This window comes from Danio aesculapii, chromosome 9 (assembly GCF_903798145.1).
Source record: "Danio aesculapii chromosome 9, fDanAes4.1, whole genome shotgun sequence".
Classification (NCBI taxonomy): Eukaryota; Metazoa; Chordata; class Actinopteri; order Cypriniformes; family Danionidae; genus Danio; species Danio aesculapii.
In genome coordinates, this window is record NC_079443.1 from 41714745 (window position 1) to 41741991 (window position 27247).

The following is a 27247-nucleotide window of genomic DNA, read 5'->3' on the forward strand; positions in this document are numbered from 1 at the left end:
TAAATACAATTTAGTTTTCAGACTTTAGTGTTTAAAATTAAAGTTAGATAGTCTTTTTAATCATATTTTTACATTTAAACTCAATTAGCAATTCTGAGGCATGTTTGCAAATTTCAAAAGCATTTTTACTTCAACTCTGGATTTCACACAATCCTGATTAACACCAAAAATAGCTTGTTTTAATCCTGGGGGTCAGATAGGTAGAAAACATTAATAAAAACTACATTCAGAGTATTTGTTTATGCAAAAAACTTTGCTAAATGTTCTAAGTGGACCTCGGGGAGAAAAATTAATTAATAATAATATTGACGTGAGTGGTTTAAAGTATTTGCTTCATGACTGAAGAATATTTTATTAGAAAATTTCATTTAATCTTATCGAAACTGGTTTGAAATGGCATCATGAAGAGAATACATGATCTAAAAACAGGCTTGGATATATTTGGTTGAAAGTTTAGAAGAAAGCAAGGCCAAATAATTAATGTAGTTTGAGTTTATCTCAGAGTTCAGTCAATCTTTTGGTCGTGTAATCTCTCTCAGATTGTCACACATGGAAAAACGGACTCTTTAAATGTCAGGAGACACCTATCCCAGCATTGACGGAGCTGGCAGAGGATCAACAATGACACTGGCAATGCCAAGTCTCAGTCAATCAAAATCCAGACATGACTGAATTGTTTTTTATAGCATAACTCTCGTCCTCCATAAACATAAAACTCGCATCTTTCCCGCATGTCATGTCAAAACGAAAGATGCAAAAGTCTGGGAAGCTTCACTTTCTTTTAGATCCTCTCCTAACGAACCTCACAGGAATGCGGCACTTTTTTTTTTTTTTTTGATGAAGTGAATGCGAGCCTCACAAAAACTTCAAAATAGCCTGAAGTAAAGTGATGTGCTGGCTCGTTCTTGATTGCTAATTACCCAATGATGCCTCTAAACCTTGGCTCTTGCTGCTGCCTTTTAAAAGCCATGTTTGGGAGAACTTTGTCCAGCAATATTAAAGGGATAGTTTCAATTCTGTCACCCTTTGGATGTTCTTTCTTTCGTCTGTTGAACACAAAAGAAGATATTTTGAGGAAAATATAAATAAGTAATAAGAAAACATAAATCTGTATCCAATGACTTCTATAGCAGAAAAAAACAAATACCATAGATGTCAATGGTTACAGTTTTCAGTGATCATCAAAATATGTTCTTTTGTGTTTAACTACTGAGGCAGTCATTTTGAAATCGAAAAGTAAATCGGAATCAACATTCAGATCCTATAATTGATCTAATTTTTCCAGGACAATTTTTTCAATTACTTTCCCTACGTGTCACGTGTGCCCACTCCGTTAAAGACTATAGCTGATTTATTCTTCTTAGGCCACTTTGCTGATCTATGGTCAAGTAGGACAATGAACCAATTCTTGAGATGCCTTGCGGTGGCATATTATTCATTAAAATAAATTATTATTAACATTAAAATATTTGTTTACAGAAGATGCAAGAAATGCACTGTTAAAATATTATTTACAGGATATGCAAGAGTTATTTTATTTAGAAGAGATACTGCTTATTTTTTGCTTTTACTTTGAAAAACACTGCAATGTGTGCTTTAATCTTGCAATGTTTCTTTTTAATTTTCATAACGTTGATGTTCAATAAAATAATCATAAATAGTAGATAATGGTCATTTCCTTTAATTATTTTAAAATCAAGTAATGCACACTTCATTCAAACATCTCTCACTTGTAATACTGTATGTGAGTATATTTAATGTCTAAAATCTGTCAGTAAACTATGATGGCAAAAAATAAAATAAATAAATAAAATAATCCTTAATCATAATAGAGTTAAAATGTTAATCTCACTTAATTGAGATTTTGATTTTAGTACAAATCGCCCAGCCCTAATGGTGCAGCTAAATTTCAGCTTTGATATAAACGGCCCTGGGAGTGAGTAAGTAATAACTTGAAATAAAACCCACATATCTATAATACCCTGACTTTTCCTAAATATGTGTATATTTCTTTATAGCATTGTTATTTTATTAAACTTACACAGCAGAAAAGAGCTATGAGTATGTCTACTAAAAATTACCAGAGCAGTCAAAATGACCGAATGCATTTTTCTGCTACTTTTCCCTGTTACTTTAAATATGCATGCCTCTGTTGCCTAGAAACTTCACGTCAACAAAAACAAAACTTTCTGTTGGCAAAAACATAACTTCATATGTCTTGCAGAACATCATATTCAGTTCCACAAAAAAGCTTTCTCTCCTGCTTGTGAAAGTGAGTCGCTGACATTCACTGGTGTTCTAGTAGCCTAATTGTGCATTTATAGGCTGTACAGTGGTCCCTCGCTATAGTGCGGTTCACTTTTCATGGCCTCGCAGTTTTGCAGATTGTTTGTGTGCAATTTGATATGCTCTTTTTTTTTTTTACAGTGCATTGTGTTCTGCGTCCTGATTGGATGTAGACCACTGTCAATCAATATCCTCCGTGCCGTGTCTCCTGTACAGTACAGAATGCGTTCAGCTTGCCAAATTTACATCAATCTTTGATCGCTTGCAGTTTGACTCTAAAGTGCTGTATTGTATGCTTGCAAATTGTCTCCCCAATAAACCCCATGATGTCGACGATACATTCTGCACCGTCAAAGGCACCCACGGTAGCACCCAAAAGGCAGAGGAAGATGCTAACTTTCGCACAAAAAGTTGGACTTCTGGACATGCTAAAAACATGCTTAAAACATCTATAATAATTATAAAAAATAAAGCAGACTACTTTGTGAATTTCGCCTACTGCGGGCTATTTTTAGAACGTAACTCCCGCGGTAAACGAGGGACCACTGTACTTTAAATATGCATGCCTCTGTTGCCTAGCAACCTCTTGTTTACTTCATAAATGTCTTTAAAAACACCCTGTTTAGTTCTGCAAAAAGCCTTCTCCCCTGTTTGTGAAAGTGAGTCATGGACATTCGCAGGATTCTAGTAGTCCAATTAGATATGTATAGGCTGTATTACTAGAAAGATCATATTTTTAGGCAATTAAATATACCAACAGACATTGAAAGCTTAATTTTAATATCTCAATAGAAGCTTTGATACTGTAGATATGGTGTGACAATAGGGCATCTGAGAACGGTCAGAATGACCACAATTCTTGTAGTCATAGAGTTCTGGTAGCTCCAGTGTTAATTTCGTTGCCTTGAACTTGTACATGAGTAATGACAATAAAGTTTAATCTAATCTAATCTTAACAGAAGAAAGAAACTCATGAATGTTTTGAACCACTTAAGGAGCATAAATATTAAGAACACTTTCATTTTTGGGTGAACTATCTCTTTAAGCTTAGTTTGTGCACTGCTGGAAAGACAACTGGCCATGCTTCTCTGTGGGAGAAGCAATCGTGGGCAATCAACTCTATGAGGCTTCAGTGGTTACCATAGTATTTGCTTGCTTGTAGGTTGCAGGCTAATCTGAGGGCAATGACGTGGGCATCCTCTGCAGCACAGTAACATCATGACGACTGTGATCTAAAAGTAAAGAGTATATGGGTTAAAATGTATTTTGCACTGTCAAACAAAATATCAACTGCAGGTCCATGATGGAAACTTTTATATGGTGTAATATCGCATACTACATGAATGCAATGGTTTTCAATGAAAAGGTGTTCAAATAAAATGTTTTACTGTATGAAGAGCTAATAAAAATTAACACACTCTAAGCACCAAAAGGAAGTAAAATTCACATTTAAAATGTAGTGTACTGCAATCTTAGATGTATTTATATACTACTGGTGACATTTTATAACATGCTGTATTAAAACTCACCCGCCATTGACATGTGCAGCAAAATGTTCATTTTAGGCCCTGGTTGCACAAAGCAGATTCACTTTATTTTGACCATTTTCTCTTTACAAGTGCATTGCAATGAAAAGAATTAAATCTTTTTATTCAAAAGACCGTCAATCCCAGGGCCACAACAACCAGGGCCAACAGCAAAGACAACTAAGGCAGTTTTTTCCCCCTCGGTTCGCTTTTAGTTAACTAAAAAGTGCAGACCCTTAAGAGAAAGTATTTAGTGGTTTTTGCACTCTTCAGCATAAGTGCTCATAAATCAATGTGTCTTTATGCTTTCTGTTCATTTAGCCTTGAATTCTGAGATCAAAGGAGCACAAGAGGTACTGTAAATACTTATTAAATCATAAGATTTATGATTACATTTTTTTTACCCACAATGAACAAAGTGAACTTAGCGTTACATGATTTAAATACTTTAAATATTTTTTAATATACAATTTAAATATATACAGAATAAAATAAAATACAAATATTTGATGAAAAACTAAGTTGCAAGTGATAAACTAGCCAAGTGAAATGAGCCAAAATGCATACATACATACATGCATACATACATGCATACATACATACATGACATACATTGTGAATTTCCCTTTGGTGTGAATTTCCCTTTGGGGATTAATAAAGTCGAAGTCAAGTCAAGACAAAAGCACATTACAGTAATTACAGTAAATTTACGGATATATTTTTTACAGAGTACTGTTTTAATGCTTGACAACCCTTATTGGTGCAAAACGTAATTAAGGCAATAATAAAGTAATAACTCCACTTTCCAACCTTATCACCTACATCCGGAAAGTAATCATAGCAGTTCACTTTTTCAACTCGGTGAATGTCCTTGAGTGGCCCAGCCAGAGTCCAGATCTAAATCCAATTGAACATCTCTGGAGAGATATGAAAATGGCAGTACACCGTCGCTTCCCATCCAACCTGATAGAGCTTGAGAGGTACTGCAAAGAGGAATGGGCAAAAATTCCCAAAGACAGGTGTGTCAAGCTTGTGGCATCATATTCAAAAAGACTTAAGGCTGTAATTGCTGCCAAAGGTGCATCAACAAAGTATTGAGCAAATGCTGTGAATACTTATGTACATGTGATTTTTTATTTTTAATAAATAAAAATAAATGAATTTAAATCATTTTGGAATAAGGCTGTTACATAAAAAAAAAAAATACTTTCCGGATGCACCGTACATTATGCCATGATATTGTAATCATGGACTTGATTTTCTCAATAAACCATCTTCCAGCATGATGTTATCTGTTATCAATTTGCTACCCATCCGCCTGGTCAAGGTGTCCTTGCACTAGTTTCTCTCTTCTCTATAGGATGATGATTAACTGCTCTTGGCTAGGCTAGCAGTCACACGTCTCTTTTCAGCCTTTTTGAATGGTTGCTTTTGCACTTTTGCCAACAGCTCATAATTTTTACTGATGGAAATCAAATATTTGAGTGCATGTAAGACTCCTTCAGGTCTCAGAGGAGCATGCCGAATATTGTAGGCAGTAAAGCAATTTGTGCAGCGCTAACCCTGCCGTCCTTTCGCAAGTCTATTAACATGTCTGTGATGTGGTTAAAAGGCAATCTAGTTGTTTTCCCCCCACAGAAAAAGAGAGGTCGTGAAGCTTGAACTCTTTTTCAAATGTGCGCCACTGTTGACTTTTACTGACACGGTGAGGACTGTATTTGAAGAAATACTGGAAACGTCAAAGCAGAAGTGCTTTTCAAGGGCTGGCTTGACATCCAGAATGGCCTTACATTTTATGCTGAAATGTTATTTCTGGAAAAGCAGGTTTTTCTTGGCGAGAATGTGGTGAATACATTTCTACAGTGACATACTATTATTGAACAGCCCCAAAATAAATAAATACAAATAATAAACTGTATGTGCATGATTTCATTAAAACAAGGTGAAACACATGGTTAATAATAATAATAAAAATAATAATAATTATTATTAATAATAATATAATTATTATTGTATTTTGTACATTATTATTATTATTGTATATTCAACATAATTATTATTATTATTGTATATTGAACAAGTACACGTCATGTTTTTTTTCAGGGAATAATATATCTAAAAGAGCTGTTGACTTGGAATTGAGCTAAATTTTGTAAAAGATTCAGTAAAAACCCAAACAATATATATTTAAATATAAAACAAAAAAAAAATCTGAAAAATCAGTTATGTGTAATAACAATGAAATGACAAGGAGAAAGCAGTGAACTACTGCAATGTATTTAATACTTATAAAAGGCTTTTCTTTGGTGATGGCAGCTTAAAGACACCTCTCATATGGAGAATGAAGTCACATGAATTGCTCAGGTGTGATTTTTTTACAGATTTCAACAGAGTGTACAAATCTTAATGGTTCTATGGGTCTTGTGTATCAAATCTGGTCTTTATGCTGTATTTTCTATTGGATTCAGGTCAGGTGATTGAATGGGCCATTAGAGCAGATTTATTTTTTTTCTCTGAAACTATTTGAGAGTTTCCTTGGCTGTGTTTTGGATCATTGTCTTGCTGAAATGTCCATCTTGGTTTCATCATCATCCCGGTAATGTAAATGTTGAACTGAAGCAGCTAATATTAATTTACGACTACAAAGGACAGAGGGCATATATGAATTTCTTTGGTTGTTACCAACTTCCGGGGAAATTCAAGTCAATGGTACCTTTAGAAATGTTTTCTGAGAACAAAACAAAAATTCAGGGCCGAAAGGGAAAATTCTGGATACACTGCTGGAAAACAAAACTGCTTTGTAATAATTATTTATTATTTTATTAGAGTATATACAAGAATCAGAGAGTGAAATTAAATACCTTTTAAGACCTTTTTTAAGACTCTTTCCAAACATTTTAAGACCTTATAACCACTTTAGGTTTCAACCGGAAACTGCGAGATTTTAACTTACATTAATATTTACTAAATATAAATGTAAGAAACTAATCCAAAACTAAAACATCATTCATATCCTGAATAAAAAATAAATAAAAAAAATCTAGCTAATTCAGCAGGTCTGCACCTATAGAACTGCAGAAATAATGGTGTTGCCCTGGTTTGTGCAGTAAACAAAGCAGCATGATGTCAAATCTAGAAGGATTTCATTGATTTCATAAACTACACAGCATCCTGACATTCGCAGATTTAATTCCGGGAAACTTTAGAAGACAGCCAAACAATACATAATCAAAAATTATATAAAATTTAATACCTTGCAAAATAGCATTTAGGCTTTTTAATACTTTTTAAGGGCCTTAAATTTATCGACATTGATTTATCCACTTTTAATACTTTTTAAGACCCCGCGGACACCCTGTAAACAGTATAAAGTAATTTAGTAAGACTTCAACTCGATAACTTAAATTTTACTGATTGAAAAAAACACAAGCCAATGAAATAACCACCATTCACTGTAAAATGTTATAGACAGTCAACAAGTCAAGAGGCATCACTTCACCATCATTACCATGACAGCACAGAAGCGCTATTGCAAGCAGCAGGAACAAGTATACTATAGATATGTCCTATGTGCGTGTTATTTCAGTGTACTCTGCTATATCAGTGAACATAGGCAATACATGCATAGTTAGCTACTGTATTTACGGGTTCATGAGTGGAATATTGACCTATTTTGAATTTTAACTCAGGTGCACATGTGCAAGCTAGTCTGACCCATGAAATTAATAGGTTTCATAGTGGGAGAATAACATATATACATTGTTTGCTGGACACACCATCAGAGAGTGCAGGACTGCGCTAAAGCCATCTACAGTGGCTTCAATAATGTTCCTCCATAAAAACACGTAGCCTAATCTTGGTGAGTAAAGGATTTTCAAAATATAACTAAATATTAATTAAATCATAAATGCATAATGTAGACAGTATATAGTCTAATGTTAGCATTTTTATCATCAAATACCCGATGTTACATTCCTGTACATTGCTGTGTTGCATGACTATTATTTTTTTCCGCTGGTTTCTCCCACTTTTTTTTCCTCTCTCTCTCTTTCTCTCTCGCTCCCGCTTCCATCCATACAGTGGCTCCGATTGGCTACCACTGGCCAGCTGTTTGCCATGTGTAGCATTAGTATTCGCAGCCTTTGCTCAATACTTTGTTGATGCACCTTTGGCAGAAATTACAGCCTCAAGTCTTTTTAAATATGATGCCACAAGCTTGGCACACCTGTCTTTGGGAATTTTTTTTCTCTTTGCAGTACCTTTCAAGCTCTATCAGGTTGGATGGGAAGCGACAGTGAACAGCCATTTTCAGATCTCTCCAGAGAAGTTCAATAAGATTTAGATCTGGGCTCTGGCTGGGCCACTAAAGGACATTCACTGAGTTTAAAAAGTTAGAATACTTTCCGGATGTAGGTGATAAAGTTGGAAAGTGGAGTTATTATTAATTTATTATTGCCTTACATACATTTTGGACAAATAAGGGTTGTCAAAAATTATTTATAATTTATTTTAATTTAATTTGTTAGAAAAGTTTTGGCCAATTTAAAGTCTAAGTGTATGTACCTAGGACTATTTAGAGTGTTGAGATGTTACAGTGTTACAAAGGACCTACTTTATTTCTTTGTTTAAATTTCTAAGTGGCCTATAGCCTACGTTTGTTATAATTAAATTGTTAAAATATGTATAAACGACTCATTCTTGAAAAAAGACCAAAGAGCTGTGTGCATGTGCACATTTAAATAATGTCGGGCTGTAAATCGGTTCGGGTTTTTAAAAAGCTGTCAATCAAAATCAAAATGTACTCGGGCTTACAGCTCTAGTTGGAAATACATCAGCATACTGAAATAAAAGTCTCAGCCACTTCCAGTTCATGTTACAATGTAAACATTTTAACACTATTAACTGTAAAATATTTAATAAGATTTTAAGTTTGTATAACACTACTTATTTAATATACTTTGCTTTAAAACATTAGAACATGCATATACTATTTAGAAAAAAAAATCTGTTTTGTTGGCAACACATTGAGAAATTTTAAAGATGTCTGGCACAGGTTACATTTTCATATGTATGTTGTATGTGACTCAAACTCTCAGAGATTGCATCAAGCAGCTTTTACTGCAAACCAAAACACTGAAAACATTTTCATTATCTGCTCATGTAAAAAAAAAAAAAAAGTGCACAGTGATTCATACTGAAACACACAAGATTACACGTTTATTTACCGTAATTACAGCACAGCCTTTGCAATTTAATAAAAACACTCAGCCACATCATGTACTCAGACATCATTACAAATAATAATAATAATAATAATAATAATAATAATAAAAACATATAATTACATTTTAGGTCCTGCCACAAATATGCTCTTCACTGGCTTTTGTGAATGTACTTGTAAATGAAACAAATAAATTAGTAGAATCTGAATAAGCTGTTATCACACTAGCTACATGTCATGTACACTGATGTAATCTTAAGAAAAAAAATAATAATAATAATGCTGATCAGAACCACAAGTCTGTTTAAAGTCAGCCCTAAAGATGCTTATTAATAATTTACATTAATCTGCGACTCAGAGATCAGCAAAGCAAGTAGATAAACACACTTCTAGCCCGAGTCTCCAATCTGATCCCTAAAGTCTTAATGTAAAAAAAGTACAGCTATCATCAAACGCCTACATTTTACACTGCAGGTATTCTGTTAAACCCTCTTTAATAGAGCAAATCCACAATAATCGTATTTACCACCCTGGCCCAATTATCTCTAAAGAACTCAGCGTGCCCTCCGGCTTCAAGATTTATGCTGATGTCTAATTTGTCTATAAGATCTGTATCTGAAAACATCTTATCGCTGATAAGTCTGTAATGTTGTAGCTTAAACAAACATGCGCAAGCTAATATGGAATAGACCTTAAAAGCTCTTTTTTCTTCAGTATGTTGTGTAGTTGTTTGTATGTACAGTATAAAATCTGCAAAGTTACATAGATCAAAGTTGCCAACAAAAGTATTTTTTTCCTCACATATCTATCAGTTTATCATATTAGCATAATGCCATAGTTCTCAAATATCGCATTAGCAACCCAGGCTTATTGGAAATATGTGCCTCTGTGAAACAAAATAGGTTGCTCCGGTTACGTTTTGTTGACCGTTTCAGAGGACAAATCCACTAGAGTGCGCTGTCTATATTTTTGAGAATGTGAAATGTACATTTTGTTATGCGTGTCAGATACACAACCTTCTTGTACACATCCACATCCAAACGTATTCAATTATAGTGGTCTCGTTAATCACAGGAGTTACATTTAAAGTAGTCAGCTTTATTTTTCCATTATTATATTAATTATTAAATAAGTTAAGGCTGTAAACCCCTCACTACGCACTTTATACACTTTTCTCAGACAGACATTAACATTTTCACACTTTTCTCTCTTATTTAAATACTCTTAAAGTTCAAACCTTCATAGAAAAATAAGTCCAGTATTATAGAATGAAACAAAACATCAAGACCTGTTGTAAGTCGCAAACATTCATCGCTATCTGCAAAAGGTTCATAAATCCAATGTAATGTTCTTTTTCCTGCAGTCACTGATCCACAAAGCTAAAGCAGACAGCTGCCAACTTGCAGCGCCGGTGTGCGTACCCTGATATAAACCTATGTTTACTATTCTAAAATGCATGGCGCTGCGTGGCGCATCCAGTGTGCGACCCCCTATACGATGGTCTTGCTGCGGACAGTTACAACCCTTTTTGCATCCTTGTTGAAACTCGGACTGCTAGCGATTAGAGATTTATGTTAATTTGCAAGCTAAAAGCATTCTATACTGTACAGGAAATACAGAGAGGAAATTGATTGACAGTGAAAAAGCATGTCAAATTGCACAAAAAAAAAAAATCGGTGAAACTGCGAGGCCGTGAAAGGTGAACCACGTTATAGCAAGGGACCACTGTATACCGATATATTATAGATTTTACCATGCAAATATCAATTATATGTACAAATACAGTATTTTGTTATTTGAAATATGTATCAATATCGAATCATAAACTTTTAAACGATTTGTTTTATGGTATTTATTTGGTTGTGCAATGAACTGTACAATAATAATCCCTTAATCATCCTAATTTGTAATGTTAATATAATAATATGTCCCTGTAAATATCATTAATGTGAAAAGGAACAAAGTTGTTGGCGTCATACTGCCCCCTAGTGTTTACCTTTAAACTGCAGTCAAACATATCTTGAAGTACGCAATCTCACAGCAATTCGTAACTTTTTGACTTGGTGGCATATTTGTATGAATTTGTACGATCCAAGTCATACAATTTAGTACGATTTGCTCAACCCCCAATGACGGTGGGGTTTAGGGGTGGGGTTTGGTGCCACGCCTCCCTTTTAAAATCGTACAAATTAGCCACTAAACTGACAAAATGTAAAATGCTTAATTATTTTGTGAGATCAGGCTGGTTTTTGCAGTTGGTTGAACCACGTAATTGTATTGAGCCTGTGTTGTGTATTAGTTTTAATAGAATTTTGTGGAGACGCTGTGGGGTTTTTTGTGAAAACAAAAGAACTCTATTTGACCTTTGAAAAGTGCACGTCAATGGGAACTATTGGTGCTCCAACTTCATATCCTTAAGTACTGAGTGCATTTTTTGGAAATTTGTTACAGTTTCACAGTTTTCTTAAGCATTCAATGATTTGTTCTCACAAAGTAGTGCCGATTCATGTTCAGATCATGCCCCAAAATTATAATATTATTAGATATTGCTATTGTTTCTTGCAGCAAAGATGGAAATCTCAAATAAGATGTTCCCAAAAATAAGATCCCCAAATGAACAAATTTAAGAAGTGTTAAGAAATTAATCAGACTTCATGGCAGCAGTGAGTTGCTGTTGTTTTAGTTATAGCAATATAGAAATATATTTTTAAAAAACTGTTTTGTAGTTATAACAATATAAATCATATAAAAATATTACTTTGTTTAATATGGCAACACTTTATTTTGATTGTCCATTTGAGTGTTAGTAGACTGTCTGCTTAATATCTGTTGATATGCTCCTTCAACAGACATTTACTCACTATAAGAAACTTTGCAAGTACATGACAACTTACAATAACCCTAACCCCAACCTAACAGTCTACTCATAATCTAATGAGAATTAGTTGGCATGTAGATGCAATGTAACTTAAATTCAACAAACGGACCATCAAAATAAAGTGTGACCTTTAATTTTTTTTAATAACATGTTTTTAAACAATCCATGTTAGATACCATTGCCATCATAGCGTCATCTTGCCCTCGTTAGGATCATTACAAGTTTTACAGTACATCTTATGCTTTAAGTGTGGGATCTGAGCAAAATACTGCTTAAACTGTATGAATATGAAGTATCATACTACACATTCTTTGAATGTTTCCAAATGCAATGTCCTTAGTTTAATCCCGAAAATGCATTCATTATTCATAAACACATTTATTATGCATAATACACTCCGGTATTCAAAAATATAAAACATCTCTACTGACAATTTCTGACAGTTGGCTGCATTAGATTCTACAGATTTGTTAAACCTTGACTATCTGAAGCATGACTTTCTGAAAAGAGGCAAGGAGGACCAGCTCATTTGAAAAAATGGTCAACTGGATATGCTATAATAAATGATCTGTGGGTTCTTCAGGGGATGCCAGAGACTTAAGACTTTTTTTCCCTTGCACTGTACAGCACAGTTTGGTTCAGTATGACTGATACCTGATACCTTTTAGTACATCCTTAGATGAGGTTCCAAGTGAGCTATACCATTACCAAAACTTGATGTATACACCCTACTGATCACTGATTGGTCTGAGAGAATCAACACAACCAGTGCCATTGGAATTGTGACACAAGGCATCTGCGGCCACTTCTGTACTGTTGGTAGTCAAAAGCAAACCTTTTTTATACCATTGCAAGAAATAGACACCAGAAATGGCAACATTGTGGTCAGTATGTTCCTCTCATTGGTTGCCAAGGAGTATATCCAGCAAAAGCAAGGAAGGGACTTCCCAGAATTAAAAGGTTTTTCAGGAAGTCATAGCAGCAGAGGCAGTTCAGCAATAGTGATAATCCCACCTACTTTAAGCACTACTAGACCATAATAGAAATGTAAACCGAGCCAAGCAAAACCACACTGAAGTGAGCCAAGCAGTGCCAAACTGTACCATACCACACAGTGTTAAAGCAACTCATATTGAATATTGAAAAAAACTGGCATCATAAGATCACAAGACCCCTTTAAAGTAGACTGGAATTAATTGTTTGGATGAGCAGTAATTCTCAACACTTACCTAGAGTGTTATGGATTCTTTTTCACAGATTTCCACTGATTGCCGCATCAGTCTCCTATGAGGTCAATAGAGGTCGATTGCTGTAACAGACAATATAAAGATAAAAAAAAAACAGCTCCACTTGCAGATAAATAAATACTTGAAATTGCATTGTATAATATAGTGGCTATTGGAATGGAAGTCGTGCATTTGTGTAATCTAAGCATTTTGTGTTTTAGTCGATTGCTTGCAAAGCACAAATATAATAATCTTCAGGCAAATGTGGTTGTACTCGGCTTCCACTTTTGCAGTAATGAGGCATTACAGCCTCAAAATAGTCAAAGAAATGATTTCTACTCACTGAGCCGGCCTAGTTTACTTTTGATTTGCTATCATTTAGAAATGATCATGGCGGATTTACATACGGACATACAGTAAATGCATAGATATTTGCTAAGCAATTATCACAGACCGCTTCGGGTTTAATCGACAGCAGGCCATTAATATCTGCTCATTGGGGAGGAAATTGAGGAATAGCCTTGTTCATTGTAGACTCTTCAAGTAGATTTTTTTTTGTTTACTTAACTAATCTTTTATTACACAGCTTACATTCAGTTTATATTCATCTCAAATATTACATTCAAAACCAAAACATGCATAACCACTTCTGTGTATCCTTCCAAGTCCTTCAGAAAAAAAGACATCAGATTTTTTGATTACAAAAATAACGAGAATATAATGAGAATATAAAGTGTGCAATGTGCTTGGTCTTAAAAAGAGTTATCAAGTGCATGAAAAATGTTATTTGTGCTCAATGTCAGACAGTTATGTCTTAAAGTACTAGTAAAGATTATTAAAATGTTATTCACTCTTAAACGCAAAAGATTCCTTCACAAATTGCTCTTTAAACTTTTATCAGGCATTTGCAATTCAGATAAAAATAAATGCAAGCAATTTTAATAATGTTTAATAACAATATTATTTAATATTTGTTTTTGACTATCACAAAAGATCAACAGTGCAGTTAAATGCTTTAATAAATTTATGGCATCAGTGCAAAAACTTTATTTATTTATTTTTTTTACTTTTTTGGTATCTTAATTTTTGAGAGTAAAAATTATAACTAAAAACATGTAATCTTGGCAGAACAAACCATCATTATAATATAACTTGCCTAATTACCCCAACCTGGCTAGTTAACCTAATTAAGACTTTAAATGTCACTTTAAGCTGTATAGAAGTGTCTTGAAAAATATCTAGTCAAATATTATTTACTGTCATCATGGCAAAGATAAAATAAATCAGTTATTAGAAATTAGTTATTAAAGCTATTATGATTAGAAATGTGTTGAAAAAAAAATCTCTGTTAAACAGAAATTAGGGGAAAAAATAAACAGGGGGGCGAATAATTCTGACTTCAACTATTTCAGTTTGATTGCCCCTCTTTTTGTCTGTTGTTTTTTTGAGTTGCTCCTATGACGTCGGTTTGTTTTGCCTTGTTTCAGTTTTGACTTATTTTGTTATTTTTTCATTAAATGTTTAAATGCTGCATTTGGATCCGCTCTTGGTTTTTTTCTTCTCTGCACTTTACACCACACTGTGACAGAACAACAGACAATGACAGGGGCACACAAACTGAAATATATAGTGCTGGTGATGAGTGGGAATGAGCCGCAGCTGTGTGTGTGTGTGTGTGTGTCTGGCTGTTTCTCAATTCCAAGAGTCCAGAATGGACTCGCTTTCTTGTGGAGAGCGGTCTTGCCAAGTTACCTCGAAAGAACGAAGTCCTGTGAGAAATGAGATGCTGCGTTCTTCCTGATGGTCACATGACCTTTATGCATTTTAAATGGAAAATTATTTAAACATTACAGCATTCATACAACGATTTACTGATTTTCCCTTTTGCTGAGCTGATGATGTTTGCACTCTATTTTCTGCATTTCATTTTTAGGAATATCACCACAATGGAAATAACAATGGAAATAAGCCTGTTTTTTTTTTTTTTTTTTGGCATGTGTATTTTATCCACAACAGTTTTTAAAATATGTATGAATTAGTCTAACTTAACTTGTTTGTATACTTTAGTTAAAATTGTCAAATAAAGACAATCAATCAATCAACCAATCCTGGAGTGCACCTAACAAGCAGACTGAGACTGAACAAATTTAAACATACAAACACAACATGGACCAAAGACAGCTAAGCAAAACCAAAAATATGATGTCAGAAGATGCATCTATTTAAGGAAAGAATGCTAAAGCGTACCTGTTTTTCATGTAATAGGCCCTTTGCTGGAATTCCTGGAGCTGTTTTGACTTATTTATACATCTGTTCTTGATGTGTTCCATCACATGATCAGATCCAAGACCTGTGAAAAGATAATGCCAACCCCAGGAGTACTTCGAGAACAGCACAATGTTTTTAATTATTGTGTTGATCAGATCACTTAATTGAAAATGATTAAATGTACATTATACATATACATACATCAGTTTTTTTTTTTTAAAGTACACTGTATATTGTATAACTGCAGGTTAACTATGTGTGTGCTTGACCATTGTACTGTCAACTGACATACTTAACATGTTATATCTTTATGATTTTGACTGTAATGTAATAATGTGCACCCGTTGTAAAGCTGTAAATAAGTAAAAAGCGCTACACAAATAAGCTTGAATTTAATTCAATTGACATGTACACACAAACATTGACTGCACTTACCCTAGCACACCTGATTATTTAAGAAAATTCTCAATGAATATAATTTGGATGTTTAGTACTTCAGCTTCAGTTGTTAAATACACTTCAACTCAGTCACTTAGTCTCTTATGTTCAGGTTTGGTTTAAATAGTCACTATGTAAATGCTAAAAAGTCCAAGAAACGTATTGTTTTATTTTTTGGCCCAGACCAAAAGAATCAAGAGAACTGAACATCAAGTATGAACACACGCTCAGTGACCGATGATTGCCAAGACTGTTTTTGTGCATAGCTCACAGTCTCTAATGGTGCAAGGCCACAACAGAAGAGAATGAGCGGCACGTGCTCAGATCACACACAGAGCCATCATGCCTGTTCAGCAGCCCCTGCAGCCTGTGGCGCATTAGAATGCAAAGCATCCCAGTGAGAGGTTGAGTGTGTGAGAGGGGGAATTAGACAGCAAGACAAAGAGAAGCAAAAGAGCTTTAGTGTTACAAAAACAAGCCCATCGGTGCATGGCCGTGAAAAAACATCCACACGTCTGTTCCGCTTTCAAAACTCCCATGAGTCTCTCTGGCACTCCCTCTAAAAGAGCCTCCTGCGAGCTGTCCAACCCAAGCTCATTCATAATACGGGATTCTGGCCACGTTTCACTAGAACCTGATGTACGCTACTTCTGGTACGTTTTGTTGCACTTTTCTGATGAAACATCCACAAGTAGGCATTGCTTTTTAGTAGGTGTGTGATTCAGGCTACTTATCTGCAAACCTGAACTAGTACAATTAATTGTTTTTTTTATTAGGGGGGTGGCAATCAGACAGTGTTATTTGTCGACAATGCACTAACCACTAGGCTCTTGGCGATGACCAAGATTGCTTTTGTATGTAAGATCCAAGCATCTTAAGCTCCGTTTACACTGATATGCTTTAGTTTTAAAATGGCATTTTAGAATGAATAACAATCAACGTCCGTACTGGCGTTTCACCTAGCGTTTCTGAAAAGATCTCCATCCACACTACACTGCTGAAAACGCATATGTGACCACACACGTCTGAGCTCCAGGCAGTCAGCGGATGCTTTGAGCACAGCACCTCGAGTAAAAGCAGTGCAGGTCGGACAGTTCATCAAGGATCTTCCGCTGGACATCTCACTATAGTTGTCAAACGTGATATTTAATTCATCTGGTCTCTATCTAATGGCTTTCTGAATCTATTACTTATTCTCAGGTAATGTTTTTTTTGGCTGAGGCAAAGATACATTAATATATTCATTTATGTAACCATGTACACTGACTCAGCATATTAACTGATTGCTTGCTTTTATTTCCTATATTGTATAAACATATTGTACGTTATACTTTTATAATGGCCATTATTGATTATTAAAACTGATATTCAGCAAAGGAGACAGGGTGTGTATCATATTTTTTGAAGCAAATGAAAGGAGGCAGTTATGTTATACAGTAGGTTCCTTTTTGTTATAAATATGCATACAGTGAAGATGCTGGTCATATAATTATGTAGCTACACGATGCCTCAACATTTTTAGTGTCTGTTAAGTTAATCAAAATGAAAATAGGCAGTTCCTTATATCAAGGTTTTATATTATTGTTAAGATAGTGAAACAACATAGCCAGGGTGAAGTGAATGACGTTATACAGTACACTGTTTTTACTCAACGTGTCCTCTGGAGTTTGCTTTCCATATCAAACTTGCGAAGTCTGAACTTAAGGAAAGAGTGCTAAACTGAACTTTGTGCACTTAACATTGAGGGAAAAAGCCCCAATCAGATAGGCCAATGTCTGCAGGCACGCCTCGGTTTTCAGATGTCTCTGTTTTCCCCTTTTTAAAATGAATCGTATACATGAGCGCATTGCTTTAGGTAAGCAACTTACATACATTGTTTATGGTACGTTTTGTGGGACTTTAATAAACAAACATTCACCAGAGTGCACTTGGTAGGTACCAATTAGGTAAAGTAGGTACTTTTGGTAGGTAATCCAATCCAGGCCACATTTCTGTAAAACCTAAAATACGTTGATCCCGGTATGTTTTACTGTACTTTTTAAAATGAAACCTCCACAAAGATGCATTGGTTTTTGTAGGTGTGTGATTTCAGATCCGCTCTGCAAAACCTGAAATACACTGATCCCAGTACATTTCGCTGCACTTTGCAAATAAAACATCCATGAGAGGGCATTGCTTTTTTTTTTAGGTCTGTGATTCTGGCTACGTTGTATTAGAAACTGAAATACGCTGAACAGAGTACATTTCACTACACTTTTGTTAAATGAAACATTCACAAGAGCGCAATGTTTTTGTAGTTACTCAGGCTGTTTCTGCAAAACCTGAAAAATGTTGCTCACTGCACTTCTCACATGAAGCATCCACAGGAGTGCGATGTTTTTTTGGTTTCTGGCTAGGTCTCTGCAAAACCCTAAATATGTTGCACATAGTATGTTTCACTGCACTACTCTAATGAGACATCCACAAAAGCAGTGTTTTTCACAGGGATGTGATTCTGGCAACATTTTTCCAAAACCTGAGAAACATTGCTCACGGAAGGTTTCGCAGCACTTAAAATATCCAGGAGCATTGTTATTTGTATGCATAATCTTTGTTAAACCATACTATACTAGTGGTCGCAAAAGATTTCTTTAAGGTATGTTATTCTGCGATAACAACCACTAAATAAGGCAGGCTCTGATCTGGAACCTTCAAATCACCTTGATCGTCAGTGAATACAAATCCATACATTTACAAAGACATTTACATCAATGCATCTGCTTGTCTGTTAAGTCACAGTTTTTGACTGTTTGGGGTTGTCTTGTGAATGAATAATATGTATATATGCTTTATTCTGCCAATTTCGATTCTGTTGGCTTTGTGACTGTTTGGCACCAGCATGTGACTGAATAATATGGAAGTTAGTGTGTACTTTATTCGGCCGTTTTTGTTTCTGTCAGCTATGCATATAATTATAAAATTAATAAACTACTATGGCCCAGAACAATGTTTGATTTCTAATTTTTATGTTTTACAGCAAGTAGCCATGTAAGAATTTGGATAAAGTACACCCAGGATGGTTTTTTTACAGAATAAAGCCCTTCAGGCTTATACAACAGTGCTCCACTTCATGTCGTACTGCCGATAAGCTTGTTGGGTCTTATTCTGCAATAACAATCTCCTAGATCTACTTTATCTCTAACGTAATATGATTCTCTAATCATCAGTGATGTAAAGTAACAAATTACAAATACTCAAATTACTGTAATTGAGTAGTTTTTCTCAGAAATTATAATTTACTAAGTAGTCCAATCAAATCCCACATAGAAGGTAAATGGCATGATAATACACTACCTCAAGACATGGGCGATTTATAATTGCAGCAAACTGTTGGAAGCATTAAAAGTGTCCAAGATGATGTCCAAAATCTTTACACGCATTGACCCTGAGACTGTTTAGATACGTCACAGATGAGAAGATGACGGATGTTTACTGCATGATGACCGAAATGGCTTTAAAAACCCAACAAGCACAAGACGTCAACATGACGTCAGATTAACAGTGTACTCCAACGTCGTGGGGACATTGCATGTTGTTTGTAAATCAAAATCGGGTTTTACATCAGAACCCGATGTCAGGCCGAGATCAATGTCCAACATTCAACCTGATATCAGCCAAATATCAATGCCTAATGATGTTACAGCTTGACGTTGTATGAACGTTACCACTATGACATCATGTTGGATTTTGGTTGCCATAACTGACGAGTAAATGTCAGTATTTGATGTCAATATGACGATGGTTTAAGATGTTAGCTGGACGTAAAATTTGTCCCTTTTCATCACAACCTAAAGTCAACCAAATATCAACGTTGTTACTGGACATCAAAATAACGGTGTCCTTAGATGCTGGCTAGACATTGAATTTTGATTACATGACACCACAACCTAAATCTAACCTAATATTAACGTCTTATGGCGTTGTGTGCCTGCTGGGCAATAACTAATTGCACTACAGAATGTTACGTTTACACATATCCACAAATTACATGTAAATGCATCAGCTTTTTACAGCATAATATTCACTACTCTACTCTTGAGTACTTTATACTCATACTTTGGGTAATATTTACAACAGTTACTTTTACTCGCACTACATTTTTAAGCAAGTAATGGTACTTTTACTTGAGTATTATTTTTCAGTACTTTTTACACCATTGCTAAATCATACTTTGAAGGAAAAAGAACAATTTTTGTTGACATTTTACTGCCTCCTAGTGTTCATTTCACCTAGAAACTGCTTCGAAACTTGTACATAAGTAGGTTTTTGTGGTTTCGCCAGAATTACAGTGGGGGAAATATGTTTTCACTATGTAATTTTTTCATTTTTTTATACAACTTAATTTAACTAACTAGTTTTGTTTTCTTAGCACATATAGATTTCTTTAGTTGTTAAAAACATCCAGTTAAAATTTCAAGTCAACAGCAGCTTAAGAAATATGTTTACTGAGAAAAATGGTGGGTCAAGAATGAGCTTATTCCTCGCATCGCTTATTCCTGCTTCCTTAAAATCTTCTCCCTTTTATCCCATGCGACAGGTCCAAATTGCTTCGCTGGAACGACGATCATCCCAGCTGGCATTGAAGTGAAGGTGGACGACTGCACCATCTGTCGGTGCCACAGCGGGGACTGGTGGAAGCCTGCGCAGTGTTTGCGACGGGAGTGCTTAAATGGTCAGGCGGCGTCTTAAAAACCCCTCTGGAGCTGAAAGGGAAGGAACACAGATGAGATGTGAGGCTCGGCTGTCGGCACACAGGACGCCCACCTTATGACAGCGAGGGACTGATTGGCAGGAGCACAATTCCTCTGGCAAACTGAGACGGCTGGACGAGCAGAGATACATGGGGAACGGACTATACACACAAAAACAAACACACACATAAAAGTCCTTGACAGATTCATAACAAGTGTCTTTCACAGAGGACGCATTTTTTCTCTCGTGATGAGAGAAACATTCATTCTAGGGTGAAGCTCATGGAAACATTTGAATCCAAAATCAAAAGAAATTATGAGTTTGCGTACAGAAAAAATAACATACAGAACGACCATCATTCTTAGTATAATTTTGCATTTTGCCGTAATTAAGGTGTCCCTTTCAAACTTTTAAATGGTCATAATACATACAAATGCTTTATTTGTGAGGTTTTTGTGTAACTGACATTACAGACTCTTATTTTCTCATTAAACTATTAGAGTATTTTAACAAAATATTTATTGTAATAAAAAAATACTGTTAAAATCTAATTATCAAATTATTACAAATACATTTTATATTTATTTTACATATTTATTTTTAAAATACACCTTTATATTAGCATTATTTCAAATAACATATTAAAATTAGTAAAAATGAGCAATTATTAGTAGATTATTCAATATAAAATTCTTAAATGTTTATATTTGTATGATTCTAAATGTAAAAAGTACATATAAATACTATACTTATATAAATACTTAATGCGCCTTTAAGTATAAATCATCACTTTTCTTTTTCTTAAGGCCAAATATCTTTTAGTTGTTTGAGTTTTGGATGAAATATGATCTGGAAATGTTCTTGGTAGGTTTTGTGAGATATGGCTTTTGTATTTTAGTCCCTTAAGCTGCTTAAACAGTATTTATCTATTCCACAAGACCATGAGTGCTCAATGAGGACATTTAGACCTAAAAACAGCACCTCAGTCATTATCTTTTTTTTTTTTTTTTTTTTTTTTTTTTTTTTTTTTTTTTTTGCAATTTCTTGAAGCCAAACACCTTTTTATTGGTTTAATTTGGGGGTGAAATATGATCTGGACATGTTCTTGATAAGTTTTGTGAGATAAGGCTAATGTGTTAAGGCCCTAAAGCTGCTTAAACACAGTATTTGTCCATTCTACAAGACCATGAGTGCTCAGTGAAGACAATTTAGACCTAAAAACAGCACCTCGGTCATTATCTTTTTTTGCCATTTCTTGAAGCCAAACACCTTTTATTGGTTTAATTTTGGGGTGAAATATGATCTGGACATGTTCTTGATAAGTTTTGTGAGATAAGGCTAATGTGTTAAGGCCCTAAAGCTGCTTAAACACAGTATTTGTCCATTCTACAAGACCATGAGTGCTCAGTGAAGACAATTTAGACCTAAAAAAAAAAAAACACATCAGTAATTTGACTGCCAAGTTAAATCCCATTTGAAACAGCCTGATCATTTTAGTCTGAGCTTGCAGTGAAATGCGTAGTACACATTACAGCATTACGTTCACAAAATCACTAGTTGAACATGGGCCTCTCTGCGTTCCCACATTTGTTGAGTGTGAGTTATATTTAGTGGTAGTATTACTAGAGGGTGCGAACTAGTTCATTAAGAAACATGATTAATCACAAGTTTGACTCTAATTGTTTAATTAGTGGAACAAGAGGGAATAATGTAGATCTACGGCACATAATTGGAAAAAGGCCCAAGAGAGAAACAGCTGAGAAACGAAGATGATTCAGTGATTGTTCTGGGAAATTATAGTATTGCGTCATGCACATGAGAAAAACTCCAGCAATATAAGTGGGAAACACTTTCCGTGAATACAGTTTATTAAATAAACTGTTTATTATTAAATAAACTGTATTTTTATTCAGCAAGGATGAATTAAATAAATCAAAAGTGACATATTTCAAATAAACACTGTTCTTTTCTATTTATCAAAGATTCATGAAAAAAAGTCAGAAAAATATAAAGCAGGACTTTAATGCTGAGGAAAATAAGGAAGCCTGGTGTTCTATAAGCACCAAACTAGCATATTAACATGATTTCTGAATGATCATTATAATCATTAAAGACTGGAACAATGCTATTGAAAATGACATTTTACTATAGATTAAAATAGACAATAACATCTTTAACTATAATAAAGTCTTGATATTACTATATTTTGCATAAAAAAACTACAAAAATTGACGTAAATGGAAAATTTGCATAAATAAATACATGAAAACAAACAGCTCATCTACAGTTGAAGTCAGAATTATTAGCCCTCCTAAATTTTCAGCACCACCCCCCCACTCCCAGTATATATTTTTTGCCAGATTTCTATTTAACAGAGATGTTTTTAAACACCTTTCTTAACATAAGTTTTAATAACTAATTTCAAATTAGGGTTGGGTTACCTTTGTAACCGGTATGCACTGTACCGGATCAGCATATGAATTTTGTTGCCACTGGGGCTGCGACAAAAACTTAAGAAGCGTCAAGGGGTGCAAAGGTATGCGTTGTGTCACACCATCTCTAAATACTTAATTCTAAACCGCTTTGATGGATATGGACACCGTCGGTGATGTCAGGGATTTGTTCTTGTTGCTTATAGAATGCAAAGCGCGCAGTACGGCGTATGCGGTGTGCGACTCCCTTCATCAACACGTATGATCGCATTCATCTAATTTGCTTAAACTAATCATTCTAAAGTATGGCTATATTTTACAAGCAAGGATTCTGACACACCAACATGCAGTATATGCTTTACAAAAATTGCATGTAGAGTGGGGAAACACGTAAAAAAAAAACGTATGAAATTTGAGGGCTCATGGAATCAACTTAAAGGCGAGGAATGCACTGTCTTTGAATGCTTGTGACATCATCTGGCTCTTTCTGGGAGTATATTTACATGGACACCAATACTTTGATTTTAATATGATTAAGACAATAATCTGATCAAAAGTCTACCACATAAACAGCGATTTTTGATTATCTTAAAGGACCACAGACACCCGCGTCACGAAATGTGGAGGTTTTTTTTCCTTTTCGATTCAGTGCGCGCTATCAAATTCCATTAAAACAACACTCTTCTACCAGTCCTTACTTCATATTCTCAAGACCTCAGTTTGTCACTGGGACATGAATGAATTGTTCCTGAACAAAAGTGAAACTGCCGAACTGCAGTTAAAGTTGAAAAATTTACATTTAAATTACAAACTGTGGAGGAAACGTTTATAGCCTGGTGACGCAAGGACGTTAATGGATCTATGTGCTATAACATGTAACTGAAAATCAATTTATAATCATATAATAATTAAGGGAATCATAATCACCTAAATCATATTATTGTCTTATTCAGATTAAGGCCAATCATTAGATCACTGATGTCCATGTAAAAGTAGTCACAAGCCCCAAACCCAGAAAAAAGGTGTTCCCTGATTTTGATGACAGCCTTTCCACAGGTTAGTAGTAAGCTAATGTAATCTTAATAGCATAATGCAAATCTTACATTCACGCTAACAAACAAATGATCAAAAGAAATACATTAATGCAATTCAAATATATAAAATATGAATTGATGTTTACTTCAAACTTAGTATAAATATATATTTTTCCATTCTAATTATTAAAATTTTTGTCAAATAATTTTGTGGCTCAAAAGTATCGGTTCAGGCACCGTTTTGGCACTGGTACTGTTTTAAAAGTATCGATTTAGCACCAGTATCGAAATAACCCCAAATGATACCAACCCTATTTCTAATAACTGATTTCTTTTATCTTTGCCATTATGACAGTGCTAGGTAATTTACATGATACTTAAGGGCTTATCTAAGTTAAGTGCTTTTATTCTAGCCAAAATGGAACAAAGACTTTCTCCAGAAAAAAAAAAATTACAGGAAATACTGTGATAAATTCCTTGCTCTGTTAAACATCATTTGGGAAATATTTGAAAAATAAAATTAAAGGAGGATGAATCATTTTGACTTCGACTGTATATTTACTTCAACATTCATTCTTTCTTATTTGGTACATAAAGCAGATCATACGGTATATTATACTGCGTATACATATGAATCTCTAGCACACTACAGTTTCCACTTCTGTTTGTTAAACCCTTGTTTTCTCTCCCAAGCCCAAACAAACATGCTGTCCTACAGTCTAGCAGCTTGAACTTGTTATCTAAGCAATTAGCTAGCCCACAGCCGCCTACTTTAATGTTCCTTAATCAGGCAATATACAGTGATAAATGATCCGCCTCTGCCCTCTGTGGTCCTGCCCGGCAGACACACAATCTCCCAGCATGCACAGCGCTAAAACAAAAGAAGAAATCTGCATACAGGCTGGCGCTTCAAAGCCGTGTTCAAAACCACTTCTTTTGATCTTCGATGCATCCATAACCTCGGCTCACGGCAATTTCACTCGCAGCTTAGAAGAAAGATGTTGATCAACTGCACTTTGAGAAGCTCTTAAACCAATAAGAACCTCTAAACAAACCCTGAGCCACTTTCAAACCACATTTGCTGAAGGCTTTTTGTATCGTAACACATCTAAAAAGAGATCTGTTTGTTAGAGAAGATTGTCATTAACAAACATCGTTCAGGTTTAAAAGTTTACCCCAATCATTTAATAACTTTAAGCTAAATATAAAGTTCCCTGTCTTTCACTGACCTATAATAAATGAAAACAAATGGCTGCCATTGTGCTTTGCATAATTTGAAAATGGTTTTAGCTAGAATATCATTTTGCAAGACTTTAATAACCATTATGAGAACAACAATGGATAATTTACCTCAGATTATGAAAATAATCTAAGGTAATTAATGTTTGCGTGGTTTCTTCTCCCATATTTGATAGCTCGACATTAGATTTACAAACTTTAGTCATTCTGTCGATTATCTCAGTCTTTGAAGTGGTCATTTTGAAGGCAAAGCTCTTAAAATGTGTAATATCCTGACACGTTAGCCTTAATTAACAGGTAGTTTACTGGCTGCATTTGATCTAAAAGGACAGTTCATCCAAAAAAAAAGAAGAAAAATCTGCCATCATTTACTCACGGTTTACTTGTTTCAAACATTTATGAGTATCTTTTTTTCTGTAAAAGACCGAAAAAAAGAAAAAGAAACCTGCACCCATTGACTTCCATAGTATTTGTTTTCAGTGCTTACAGGTTTTCAGCTTTCTTCAGAATATCATATTTTGTGTTGAACAGAAGAAAAACACTTGTAAAGGTTTGGAAACACTGAAGGATCAGTAAATAGCAGGGATGTCCTGATCAGGTTTTTTTGCCCTCGAGTCCAAGTCAGTCATTTGATTTGGAGTATCTACCGATACCGAAACCTGATCCAATACTTCTATAATACATAAAAAATAAGGAATATCCTGAATCTGTTTCTTCACTCGTCTTTATTCTTTTTTTTTTATTTAATTCACCTTATTTTAACATTCTACAACTCTGATAATGAACAGAGCACTTCTGTGAGATAGCTTGTACAATCAAGTAATAAATAACATCAATGCTTCACTTTTGGACTTTAGTGCAACAGTAAATGTAATATTAAACAAATAGCACCTCAACTTAAAATACTTAGCAGGCAATGCCAAGTTTACATATCTCTGTGCTATTGCTATGATAATGATGTCATCATCAACTTTATAATACCTCCAGACCTCAGACATACTCACGCTTTCCACTTCAAGCTGCTTCCATATTTTACGTTGCCGGCATTTAACCAATAGCATCTCTGAAACAAAGTGATGTCATGCCACACGCATTGCTATTTCTGTGTGAAGTCAAGAAAGAAGTCTAACTGTGCCACCACATAACTATAGATGTGCTAAAAAATAAAGAGAATATATATATGAAACCATGTGACTGGGTCCGTTTCCGATCACATGATCGGATCTGGACAACCGTAGTAAATAGTAAGCAAATTTTATTTTTGGGTGAACTATCCCTTTAAGAGACTGCCAATTCACAAGCATGAAAGGAATAAAATGGAGCTGAAAAATTGCTTAAGCATGACAACAGATGAAAACAATAAAAATATATGGTTTAGATAAATTACATGTTGATAAATACACACTAAAATATAAAGCAAGAACAAAAATCCTTGATATTCCTGATATATTGACTTGAACAAATATATATATATATATAAGTCCCTGATTCCAATGTCTGAAATAAAATCTTTGAAATTCCATGATATTCCAAACATTCCATGACCCAAGAGAACTCCAGCCTGATATCATGAGGAAACTATTTTATGTTTGTCAGTCTAGTGGCTAATCCGTACAAATTCATACAAGTTCAGTCGTATGAAAATGTAAGATTTTTAAAAGGAGGTGTGGCACCAAACACTACCCCTAAACCCAACTGTCATTGGGGGATGAGCAAATCATACTAAATTGATCGAACAAGATCATATAGATTCATACGAATTAGCAACTAAAAGTTACAAATTGCCAAGCGATAGCACTGGGAACTCTGTACACCCTCATTTCTTTCCAAACCTATAAGAAATTTGGAAAATCTTAAGTGATTATTGTCCATCCATTGAAAGCATCTTCACCCAAAACTCTGACACTTCAAAGCTTTTATGAAAAGGCCAAATATTAAATTCAGCAGTTTAATCCAAGTGTTCTGATG

At 34.7% G+C, this 27247-nt stretch overlaps 1 protein-coding gene across 1 annotated transcript in view; it reads left to right on the top strand.

Annotated features, from left to right (window-relative positions):
- vwc2l (von Willebrand factor C domain containing 2 like) overlaps positions 1-20571 on the top strand; it is a 61410-nt gene extending 40839 nt beyond the window's left edge. Inside the window, exon 3 of the mRNA XM_056465976.1 lies at positions 20420-20571. Within this exon, the coding sequence (XP_056321951.1) occupies positions 20420-20571 (152 nt within the window). The remainder of the gene's footprint in view (positions 1-20419) is intronic.
- The last annotated feature ends 6676 nt before the right edge of the window (positions 20572-27247 follow it).